General features: G+C 40.9%; 3 protein-coding genes across 3 annotated transcripts; all 3 read right to left on the bottom strand.

Annotated features, from left to right (window-relative positions):
- Positions 1–1613: 1613 nt before the first annotated feature.
- On the bottom strand, positions 1614–2634 carry LOC6536111 (sperm-specific protein Don juan). Its single transcript, XM_002096683.4, has 2 exons — positions 2397–2634; positions 1614–2337 (listed from the first exon to the last, which is right to left on the bottom strand). Exons 1-2 carry the CDS (start codon positions 2488–2490, stop codon positions 1664–1666), a joined length of 768 nt encoding a protein of 255 aa, XP_002096719.1. The 5' UTR covers positions 2491–2634; the 3' UTR covers positions 1614–1663.
- A 2962-nt stretch (positions 2635–5596) lies between these two features.
- Positions 5597–9723, bottom strand: LOC120321773. Its single transcript, XM_043207115.1, is given in 4 exon segments — positions 5597–5858; positions 6414–8959; positions 8962–9018; positions 9071–9723. Coding segments are annotated over 4 exon segments (3171 nt in total). The 5' UTR covers positions 9591–9723; the 3' UTR covers positions 5597–5810.
- Positions 9724–11923, bottom strand: LOC6540177 (sorbitol dehydrogenase). Its single transcript, XM_039375639.1, has 6 exons — positions 11786–11923; positions 11694–11727; positions 10857–11326; positions 10185–10403; positions 10005–10126; positions 9724–9951 (listed from the first exon to the last, which is right to left on the bottom strand). The coding sequence occupies exons 1-6, from the start codon at positions 11837–11839 to the stop codon at positions 9768–9770; spliced, it is 1083 nt and encodes a 360-aa protein (XP_039231573.1). The 5' UTR covers positions 11840–11923; the 3' UTR covers positions 9724–9767.
- Between the last annotated feature and the right edge of the window lie 210 nt (positions 11924–12133).

Here is a 12133-nt window from a genome sequence, read left to right on the forward strand (position 1 = left end):
TGCAACTTTAATTTATTTGATCGAGAATAAAATACGTAGTGGTGCTGCTATTATTTTTTTCGCAATGTACACTGACGAGCAAAACTGTAACACGAGTTGCATATTCTAGTTTCAACGGACGGTATTTTCTCTCCTATTTTATGTACGATAATATTTATACCCGTTACTCGTAGAGTAAAAGGGTATACTAGATTCGTTGAAAAGTATGTAACAGGCAGAAGGAAGCGTTTCCGACCATATAAAGTATATATATTCTTGATCAGGATCAATAGCCGAGTCGATTTGGCCATGTCCGTCTGTCCGTCCGTCTGTCTGTCCGTATGAACGTCGAGATCTCAGGAACTACAAAAGCTAGAAAGTTGACATTAGGCATACAGACTCCAGGGACATAGACGCAGCGCAAGTTTGTCGAATCATGCTGCCACGCCCACTCTAACGCCCACAAACCGCCCAAAACTGCGACGCCCACACTTTTGAAAATGTCTTAATATTTTTTTATTTTTGTATTGGTCTTGTAAATTTCTATCGATTTGCAAAAAAACTTTTTGCCACGCCCACTCTAACGCCCACAAACCGCCCAAAACTGCCACGCCCACACTTTTGAAAAATGTTTTAATATTTTTTCATTTTTGTATTGGTCTTGAAAATTTCTATCGATTTGCAAAAAAACTTTTTGCCACGCCAACTCTAACGCCCACAAACCGCCCAAAGCTGCCACGCCCACACTTTTGAAAAACGTTTTGATATTGTTTCATTTTTGTATTATTCTTGTAAATTTCTATCTATTCGCCAAAAAACTTTTGGCCACGCCCACTCTAACGCCCACAAACCGCCAAAAACTGTCCTTCGCACTTACACTAGCTGAGTAACGGGTATCAGATAGTCGGGGAACTCGACTATAGCGTTCTCTCTTGTTTTCGTCTTGTTTTGTTGCTACTATATTTGACTATCGCTTGTGAAAATATGAAGCGATTTGAACACTTGGAATAAATATGCCGAAGCAAAATGTAAAAAAAGTTAATTGTTACAGTTATGCACTGGGGTTATATATTAAACGAAAATTTTATTTGCGATTATTTTAATAATGAGTCCACAGCCCATTTGATTTTTTTAGCTTCGTTATGCGATTTGGCATAGTTTGGGTATAGCGTAGCACCATTTCAGGAGGAACAGCGTACCAGACGTCCTTTGTTCTTCCCCACAGCTCCATTATTCCTCTTGGAGGAACTGCATATTTTGCCAGTGGGGATTTTACATGGCTCCAAAATTTTGTTGTAAACTGTTTAAATACTGTTAAATATCGTAGCAACAAAACAAGACTAAAGTTATTATCGTACATAAAATAGGAGAGAAGATACCTTCCGTTGAATTTAGAATATGCAACTCGTGTTACAGTTTTGCTCGTCAGTGTATGTATGTACATAAGAAGTATCAAGCATTCAGGTTCTAGTGACGCCTGCGCTGACCACGTTTGATTAAGAAGATTGCTATGCCCTCAATACGCAAAAAGTTGGGTTCACATGAAATATTCTTTGTTATAATTATTCAAAAATAGAGCAAATGAAAAATTCTAATTTTAGGTTAATAAATAAAGCAGTAGGTACAGTGATAGATTAATTTAAAATGGGTATTTTATTGAATATTCCGCGTAAACTTTAGTTTATTACTTTTTCTTGCATTTGTCTTTTTTGGCCAGCTTCTTGCATTTTTCCTTCTGCGCCATTTTCTTACACTTTTTCTGCAACTTTTTCGCCTTTTCTTTCTTGGCCAGTTTTTTGCACTTTTCCTTGTCGGCCAATTTCTTGCACTTCTTTTTTAAATCGCCGTCCTTTTTCTTGCAGGGGTCTTTCTTCTTGCAGGGGTCTTTCTTTTTGCAGGGATCTTTCTTTTTGCAGGGATCTTTCTTTTTGCAGGGATCTTTCTTTTTGCAAGGGTCTTTCTTTTTGCAAGGGTCTTTCTTTTTGCAAGGGTCTTTCTTTTTGCAAGGATTTTTTTTCTTGCACTTTTCTTTTTGAGCCAGGTCCTTGCATTTCTTTTTCAGTTCTTTCTTTTTGCACTTTTCTTTTTGAGCCAGTTTCTTGCAGGCTTTTTTAATGTCGCCACCTTTTGCAGCCATGGTGATTTCTAACGCCATCCTCCGGCAATCATTTTTCATTTTTTCAAGTTCATTCTGATTCTCTTTCTTGATTTTAAGAGCCTGCTGCTGCTCTAGGTCTTGCAAGAACTTTCGTTGCATTGGGTTAACGAACGCAAAACTAATGTGTTCCTGAATGTGAGTAGAGCCGTCGACAAGTCTTTTTTGCCACTGATTTGGAACTTCATCGGGACTAGTAACGTCTGCGGCAGCGAAGTAGTATTAATAACATTGTAGACAGGAATAAGACTTTACTTCATACCTTCCTTTAACTTTGCAAGGACATTGATGTGGTGCGGCCGTATTATAGTGGGCCGTAAGCACCGACTTAAAATGAAGGCGGTTCTCTTAAACATTTCAAGAAAAAGTTGGAAATTTTGTACCAAAAATTTTACAACGAATTTTGAAAAACCCCAACTGGAGAATAATTGTTGATTCGTCTGTGGAATCAGGGCCTAAACTGAATCCAAGATGTACCCCATTTCTAAAATTATACAAGTTTCACTGACATTATTATCTCAGATAACAAATTAAAAAAATTTCTATAAGTCTATAAGAAATTGAATGCCACCGATCTAAGAGTTTAGATCCAAAAGAACTTAGTTGATTACTGACAATCCTTAATGACACAGATATACCGTTTACTTAAATCGAAGTGTAATGCAATATATACTTTATTAAACCATATGGTAAATTTTTTAATTTACCCGTTACTAGAAGATTTAGAGGTTATACCTGTCCGTCCATCGGTCAGAGGTCCGTATGACAGTTGAGAACTCGAAATTCTAAGACGCTCACGTTTGATTCCAAAACGGCCAAAACGATCATGCCCTCACTATATGCCAAAAATTTGAAATGGTTTCCTCTTTGTTTTAGTTTTAGAGTAGATGTTACGTATATCCTCTTTTAAAGATCATAAGACGTTCAAGATTCTTACATAAAACAGCAAGAACCTAAAGCAGAGGGAGGGGTATTCCTATCTCGTTGAGTCAGACTGAATGCAACTAAGAAAATGCAGTTCGGCAAATAATTAATATGTGAGTAGACATAAAGAAGAAGATCTAGTCCAGTATAAAAGACTTCAGCCCAATTTACGACAACACAGTCTCGGAAGAGGACGGGTCGGGAGGGGATAGTCTCGTGAAAAGACAGTCTAAGAAATTAGATTTTTCATGTCCAAGACAAATGGAAGATTTTTAGTTCAGATAGGACATCTTTGCTCCGATCCTGAATGAAATTTTGGGACTCAAGAATCCTGGACTAGAATAATACACCTCGTCATAGAAGTAGTTCCAATATGGGCAACAAGGAGTCCGAAGCCGCCACCACCACCATGGAAGTAATAAACTACAAGGACGAGATCTTAGACAGCATATAGTGCTAGTGATTCTTGCGTTGCTGAAACTAATAAGGACTTACACGCGATCATCGTCGTTGGTGGATTGGAAAGGATCGTATCCAGCATTTCACATTGACAATAAGTCTCTGACGTGTAAGCCAAACTAAAAGACGGAGTCCGCTAAACTTACAAGGGCAGTGCAGCAAATTAAACTCCAAGCAAGAGAGAACGCTATAGTCGAGTTCCCCGACTATCTGATACCCGTTACTCAGCTAGTGGAAGTGCGAAGGAAAGTCTTCAACACTGACAGTTTTTGGCGGTTTGTGGGGAAAAGTTTTTTGGCAAATTGATAGAAATTTACAAGACTAATACAAAAATGAAAAAATATCAAAAAACATTTTTCAAAAGTGTGGGCGTGGCAGTTTTGGGCGGTTTGTGGGCGTAAGACTGGGCGTGGCAAAAAGATTTTGTCAAATAGATAGAAATTTACAAGACTTATACAAAAATGAAAAAATATCAAAACATTTTTCAAAAGTGTGGGCGTGGCAGCTTTGGGCGGTTTGTGGGCGTTACAGTGGGCGTGGCAAAAAACTAGAGCCTTTGTATTATCACTGGGTTGGATAATGGACTTCGAAATTTAAGTTCGCTTAGCAGGGCTATCGCAATTGATAGCGTACTCAGTACTGAACAAGAGAGAACGCTATAGTCGAGTTCCCCGACTATCTGATACCCGTTACTCAGCTAGTGGAAGTGCAAAGGAGAGTCTTCAACACTAGATACAAATTTACAAGACTAATACAAAAATGAAAAAATATCAAGACATTTTTCAAAAGTGTGGGCGTGGCAGTTTTGGGCGGTTTGTGGGCGTTAGAGTGGGCGTGGCAAAAAGTTTTTTTGCAAATCGATAGAGATTTTCAAGACCAATACAAAAATGAAAAAATATTAAAACATTTTTCAAAAGTGTGGGCGTGGCAGTTTTGGGCGGTTTGTGGGCGTTAGAGTGGGCGTGGCAAAAAGTTTTTTTGCAAATCGATAGAAATTTACAAGACCAATACAAAAATGAAAAAATATTAAAACATTTTTCAAAAATGTGGGCGTCGCAGTTTTGGGCGGTTTGTGGGCGTTAGAGTGGGCGTGGCAACATGATTCGACAAACTTGCGCTGCGTCTATGTCCCTGGAGTCTGTATGCCTAATCTCAACTTTCTAGCTTTTGTAGTTCCTGAGATCTCGACGTTCATACGGACAGACAGACGGACAGACAGACGGACAGACGGACGGACAGACGGACAGGCGGACGGACAGACGGACATGGCCAAATCGACTCCGCTATTGATCCTGATCAAGAATATATATACTTTATATGGTCGAAAACGCTTCCTTCTGCCTGTTACATACTTTTCAACGAATCTAGTATACCCTTTTACTCTACGAGTAACGGGTAAAACTAACTGATGGAGACATGTTTGCGTTTATACAGGCCCATGATTAGAGAGAGATTTTTTTATTATACCCGTCGTGAAGTAATATGGTGTCCTAGATTCGTCGAAAACTATGTAACAGACAGAAGGAAGCGTTTCCGACCATAAAAAGTATATATTTTCTTGATAACGATCAATAGCCGCCTGTCCGTATGAACGCCTCGATCTCAGGAACTATAAAAACTAGAATGTTAAGATAAAGCATGAAGCTCCGATCGTTTTACGATCAAGGTACAGCTTAGCTTGTGGGGCAGTGACGACCGATGACTGACAAACGGTAGGAATCTAATATTTATTCTCGTTCTGTTGGAGAGTTGAGAGGCTTACCAAGATCCCACGACCCGAATACGAGGAGCTTACGCTGGCAACCTGGTGCCTGAACATCGATGTCTCTCCCTCGGCCCAACAAGGGCCTATATACCGATGTAATTTGCGTAATTAAGTCCCCAGTAGCGCTCTGCACAAAAAAATGCTTACATCTCATTCATTTACTTAAAATCTTTGGTTATCGAGGATTTTGAATATACTTTTATACACATAAGCATAAATATATGTCGGAACTAAGCAAAAGTTTCTTGTAAGTACATTTAGAGACAAGATTAATTAATTTGTGACCTGGATCTATTAAAAAAGAAAAAAAACCCTTTTTTAAAGCTCTATAATTAAAATTTTATTGCGGATGAAAATAGTTCGTAAGCCAAATCGTAAGCTCCCTAGAAATACACTTTTTTGGGTTCCAGAATGTCATCAGTTCGATCCTTTTTGGACATATGCGTTCAGGCATTATTCAATCAGCCTAGTATCCAATTTTAGTCATATTAACATCTCTGGTCTCGTGTTGTCGGGTAGATGAGAAGATTATTTAGTTTTGTTCGAGGCGTTTGCCGCATCTGAAATTATAGAGAACTGTGTCCCCATTGGTTAAAGCATACAGTCTTGACCTACAAACAACCTAGATTGCCTCCCAGAGTTTTATTTATTGTGTAGTCGCCAGACTTTCAAAGTTGAACCGACGCTGATTTGCGACACCTTATCAGACCCCGGGGTGGTATAAAATTTTAATTGACTCTGAATAATTCCCTCGTTCTCGTGTGAAATGAAGCTAATCTATATACTACAGTCCGTCACCTCGATATGACATTCAAAAAGGTCTCTGATAATAGTATATTTCCGTTCTATTTGCCCCCAAAATGTAGCCAAAGAGTGGGTTAATTGAAATCTATCACTAATAAAGGTACTTTTTTTTACGATTCTTGAACTTGACATCTTTATCGAAAAATGATTCCTGCGACAATTAAAAATGGTCGATAATATTCCGAGTTATAGTAAAGGTAAAATATCATTATTTGGGTGAGAAAAAACAACATTCAAGAGCCCATTAGCTAGTATGAAGATACTAGCCCTTATCTATAGGCTACAGTCTGACGTAAAGCGTTTTTGGTTCAGTGAACCCAATCTTACCCAGAGCTGACGTAAAAAGGGCGATAGACTGTTGGAAAAGCATCGCCTGCCGCAGTCGTCGTCGTCGATGTCCTTTTCTAGCTCTTTCAGCCGTTTCATCTTCTTGGCACACTCCTTGGAACCACCAAGGATCTTGATCTTCCTGGTCTGCTGCTTTTCCCGGAGTAGCTCACGCGGTGACTTTTTGGGTGACGAGCACTCCGGCGAGCCGCCCTTTATCTCAGTGTCATCATTCTTAGCGAACAGATCTAACTTCCTATTGACGAGCACTCTATCCCGATTCTGAGGCCCTGGGGCAATACCATAAGGCAAAGTATTCATTGAAAATGTGCTCATGTGACGTTGACCAGTAAAGGAAGACATTCGCCGTTTGCCTTCGTCGTTCTTTCCTCTGCCCAAGATCTTGTCAAACAGGTGTTGAATGAAGCTCTTTTCCACTTGTGGTTTCAGTGGTACTGCAGTCTGGAGTACTGGCTGCTCACCCGTAGCTTTGTCCCGGAGCTTCAGGGCTAACTCCCCATCATCCAACTGGGGCTTTTCTTTCTTTGGCAGATTTACTTCCACCGGAGGCTTTTGGTCAGCCTTGGTTGTGGTCTCATCCATTGAGGTAGGTGCCTTGACTTTGGTCTCCTCCTTTTTAGGCTTCACCTCTGGAGCCTCTAGGCTAGGAGTGGATTCTTCAGCATCTTCCTTAAGTTCAGTTTTGCCTGTTTCTAAAGGGGATGGCGAGGAAATTTCTGGAGACACTGGATCGTAAAGATCGCTAGGTGTTAGCTCCGATGTAGTTGTAACTTTGCTACTACTGCTCCTTGACTCTCCTTTCTCAAGTCTTCGCGATTTTTGTGTAGCATTGTCTTTAATCACACCCTTCTCGGCAGACTTCATGAACGACGAAACCTTCTGTGCTAGATCAAAGCTTTTCAGTTCTACATGTTTTTCGGCATTCTTTTCACTCTCTGCATGCTCCACATTCTTGTTCAGCTTGACACTTTTGTCTTCTCGGATAGTCGAGTCTAAGTTACTAAGTTTTACAAAGTAGTCTTCGTTGGGGTTGTCTTTTTTTCCCTGATCTTTTTCCTCTTCCTCTTCTCGGATGGTTGAGTCCAAGTCGCCAAGTTTGGTAAAGTGATCTTCAGATTTATTACCAGAGTCAGTGGTATTAAGGCGGCCTTTTTTATTTATTCCGATTTGTCCTCCTTTTTTATCCGATGTCAATGAGAGCATTGCTAGAACTTCCGTTTGACTGCTTTTAGTTGCTGCAGACAGTTCTGGCAGTGTCCACCAAGATCCTGGATTATTGTTAAATTTTTCAAGTGTCTCAAATAGTTCATTGACTTTGCCTTCCTCGTTTTTGTTTGGCTCACCATCGTAGTCGTCCTTAAACAAGGCCACTATTTCCTCTGTGGACTGGTTCCTCTTCGTTTCGTTATGACCAATTCTAACTATTTTACCGTTGTCAACGGCTATAAATGCATTTTGTTTCACGGAATCGACTGGCGGAGACTGTAAACTTTTATTTGATAGTGGCTGATTAAAAATAAATTCTGTGTGCTTAGTTGCTTCAGTTTTGGAATCTAACATGTTGTTCTTATTCGACTGTAGTTCAGACGATGGGATAGGCTTAAACTTTTGTCTAAACTCAGTTGGTGCTTCGTGCTTGGCCACAATTTTTAATGGCAATTCCAGTTGAGAGACAATCTTAGAGGTATTTGTTGAAGTAGAGTTCTGACCATCCGAATGGGAAATATTATTTGACAATGTCTTATCTTTGGGAACCCAACAATTTTCTTTTTTTACCAACGTTTCAATGAAATAAGGCTTTTCAATTTTATACTCTATAGGGGTCGGACTTTTCGCTGTGCTTTTGGTTTCGGAGGCACATGCTGCCTTTTTACTAACCGATTTAAAATGTTCCACCCATTTATGGATCCTATCCCGATTTTCTTGGTTCTCGTTGTGTGTGTCCACATTGTAGAATCTCTTTTCATGAGCTTTATCTAGCATTTTACTAAACTCCATACTTCTGTCGACGAGTGTCTTCGAATTGACTTTAATACCCGATATCTTACCTTCCCTAGGCATGTTAAAGCTGGAACTCTCACTTTCTTGCGAAGATGTTGTCTCTCTGGTTTTTATAGTAGAGCTTTCTTCTAAGTCTTTAATATTTTTAGTAGTAGTCTTTTGTAATGTGCTGGATATAACTTTAAGATTCAAGTTTTCATGTGGATTAGTCTTGGAAGATGAATTTGGCTTGGAATTGTCCGGATTTGGATTCAAAGATGTAGTATTGCTAATTTGAGGTTTAGAACTGTCATTGGCTGTGATTAAATTTTTTGATTCATGAGTGTTTGGAGAGGTTTTTAGAGGCGTATCGGTAATCGACTTGGATAATCCTGGCAAACTTATTTCTGCTTTAGATTCTTTTGAGGTCGAGTCGGTAGATTTAAGCTCCGCTTTAATTAGAGAGAAGTCTTTCTGAATAGGGTTATCAATAAAATCAGACACAGAAGCTGCCAGCGTTTTTAGCTCGGATTCGATTAAAATAAGTTATCTTTGGGCTCATCTTTCGACTTGGTAGAATGAATTGAAATTGACTGACCAAAATCTGTATGGAAGAATTTTTTTTAACTAGAAAATTTCATCCCAACTTTGCTCACCTTTCTTTTCTGTAGTCCTAACCGAAGGCGCAAACTCAACCACCTTCCCTACCATTTTATCATTGGATCCCAAAAAATTATTTGAAGACCCCGAGGAACCTCTGTTATCTGACCTGCAGACAATAGTTTGTGGGTTTGGGGGCTTGACTTCTGTAGGCGCAGGCTGGGAGCGGTTTGGCTGATCTTGGAGGGGCAGGATCTCTGGCCTGACCTCGTACGGTAACTCCGGTCTTTGCTCTTCAGGAACTTTCGGAGGATCGGGGGGCGCTGCTGCCATCTCCAATCCAACTGTACTCTTATCTGGCTTTTTGGCTTGGCTCACTTCCTGATTCAATCGACCTGAGCCCTTCTTCTCAGCCGATTCCCCGGACTTTGATGAACTGGTGTATCGACGTCGTCGGTGGTGCAGTGGCTTAATAGACGAATAAGCCACAAGAGGGCGGCAGGAGGACCGCAGGATACCCAAGCAGTGGGTGGTTCGGCGACATGCCTCGATACTGCCAAAAAGGATGCCGGCCATCTGGCTGCTAAAAGAAGGGGGTCGACTGATACACTACTGGAAGCTCAACAAATTTGGGTTTTCGAATAGATTGTGTGTCGAAACTCGAAACTTTAGATTTGGAAAGGTGCCGATTGATAGTCGAGGAGTAGTGTACTGTGTTCTATATACTATATTTTTATCGGCTTATACAAGTGATTAGAATTTGCGAGGATTGTTGGTGTCTCTGGGCTGCACGTGGATCATGACCTTAATGGCGCCACCCAGTCCCTTTCGCGACGTTTCAAACGCCTTTGCCGTATCCTTGATGTCGAAGTGGTGGGTCACCAGGCGCTTAACATTCACCTTTCCGGAGGCGACAAAGGCCAGGGCGGCGGCATAGCTAAGAGAAATCTTGGGTAATCAATTGATATCTTTTAGGAAGCTCAAACTTACTCATTGCAGTAGCGGAACACGCCGCGGATGTCCACTTCCCGGGCCAGGGCATTGATAAGAGGCAACTTGACCTCAGCTGCTCCCATGCCCACCACCACCACAATACCACCAGAGCGAGTTGCCTGAAAAGAATCGCCGCTATAGCTTTTTATTTTAACCAGGGCCTTTTTGATTACTTACAAAGATGGCCAGGCGGGCACTGCTCTCTGCTCCACAGCAGTCAATGGACTTGTCCGGCTGACAGCCCATTGTTTTTTGGACGAGCACCGCCGTCTCCTCGGCGGTCTGTTCCCGCTTCAGGAGGAGCGTGTGAGTTGCACCTAGTTCTTTAGCTACGTCGAGGCGTTGCTGCACTAGATCCGTAATCAGGATCTCCGATGCTCCCATGGCTTGAGCAGCCTGTAGGGTAAAATGAATAAAACCAATTTGAGTTATTCAAAAATCCCTTTTTCAACACGATTTTAAAATAGTTTTTAAAAGGTATGTGCATTAGAAAAATGTAAACACTTGGTTTTTACCTAAAGAATATTAAGCACACCTAAAAAAATATAAATAAAATGTGATTTTGGTAATAAGCTTGGAATACCACGATCTCGACCTTGAAAGTCTTTTTAAAATGAGTCTTTATTCTCAATAAATAATAGGTATATTACGAGCGGAATTTACCCTATATTTTGAGATAACTAATCTTGACAACATTTTGGGTTCTTTTTTGGGGGAGAGAACTTTGAAAAATATACTTTGTTAACCTTTTAATTAAAGCCACTATCCAAAGCGTTTTTGTATGGACCTAGCATCCTTTTTAGTTACCCTTTATGGATAATAAAATTATTTCTTTTATAACTAACATACCATCAGAGTGACCAGGCCGATGGGTCCAGCTCCCAGGATGAGAACTTTGGAGCCCAGGGTGACCTCCGCCCGCTTGCAAGCATGCACGCCCACGGACAGAGGCTCGAGCAAGGCGCCCTCCTCCATGGTGACGTGGTCGGGCAGCTTGAAGCAGAAGTCCGCCGCGTGCTTGTAGTAGCGGGTGAGGTTGCCGTCGTAGGGGGGCGTGGCACAGAAGACCATTCCGGGGCACAGGTTGTACTTGCCCAGCTTGCACTGGTCGCATGTACGGCAGGGTACTCCCGGCTCGATGGCCACGCGGTCGCCAACCTTCAGTGTGGTCACCTTCTTGCCCAGCTTAGCCACCACTCCGGCGGACTCGTGGCCAATAATCATGGGCTTAGTGAGCACAAAGTCGCCAATTCGTCCGTGTGCAAGGTAGTGTACATCAGAGCCGCAAATGCCGACACTATCCATAGCCAGGAGAACCTCTAAGCGTGAGAAAACAAAACCAAAACTATGAAATACGAAATAATTGACTAAATATAGTTAATTGTTGATAACGCTAAGATCAGTCACTTTGCAACTATCAAACTGACAAAATTTCATATCAGTTATAGATTTAATCATGTACATTTAACCTTGGGAAGGTTGGTTTGAGGCAGTAGGTTATCAACGTGATAAGAAGTAATATAAAAAAGGGGTTGAACTACACAGTGTACGAGTGAAAGATTATATACGTATATACATATATAGGGCAAGTACCATATAATGTCAAAAACCAAAAAGTATATAATTTTTAACTGCTTTCAGAACTTTGTGTTGATACTTATACAAATTTTTTTATTTATTACTTACCGTTATCGGCAATCTCTGGGATAGGAACTTGCTCCTGTTAACCAAATAGACATGGTCAGTAAATATTAGATGCAAGAACATTTTGTCCTTACCAATCGCAGGTCCTCAATGCCGTGCAGCACTGCTGTCAGATTATCCTTGGCCATTTCTATGTGTTAATTAAATTATTTGAGAGCTCAAAAACCACACGCTCGGGAAGCCGATTCGCAACTGATTCAAATATTTTAAACCTTACACTAGTGGACTTCTGAATTCGTGGTTATCAGTTGGTGTGACGTAGGACTCACGGACAGCGATAGGAATTAAATAGGCGCCACGCCCACTCGCATTTGTGGTCAAATGTTATCATCCTTATCACTACTTGAGTACAGCTGTTTTGATAAGCTCGTTTACATTTGTAAGGTGTGTTTGCCTGAACTTGCTGTACGTTAGAACGCGCA

This window comes from Drosophila yakuba, chromosome 3R (genome assembly GCF_016746365.2).
Source record: "Drosophila yakuba strain Tai18E2 chromosome 3R, Prin_Dyak_Tai18E2_2.1, whole genome shotgun sequence".
Taxonomy (NCBI): Eukaryota; Metazoa; Arthropoda; class Insecta; order Diptera; family Drosophilidae; genus Drosophila; species Drosophila yakuba.

Coding starts and splice junctions, on each gene's coding strand:
- LOC6536111 (XM_002096683.4), bottom strand. CDS start 2,490: ATGTTTAAGAGAACCGCCTTCATTTTAAGTCGGTGCTTACGGCCCACT. Junction 2,338..2,396: donor CCTTGCAAAGTTAAAGGAAG/GTATGAAGTAAA, acceptor TCGCTGCCGCAG/ACGTTACTAGTCCCGATGAA.
- LOC6540177 (XM_039375639.1), bottom strand. CDS start 11,839: ATGGCCAAGGATAATCTGACAGCAGTGCTGCACGGCATTGAGGACCTG. Junction 10,404..10,856: donor TCGGCCTGGTCACTCTGATG/GTATGTTAGTTA, acceptor TTTACCCTACAG/GCTGCTCAAGCCATGGGAGC. Junction 9,952..10,004: donor GTGTTCCGCTACTGCAATGA/GTAAGTTTGAGC, acceptor GATTTCTCTTAG/CTATGCCGCCGCCCTGGCCT.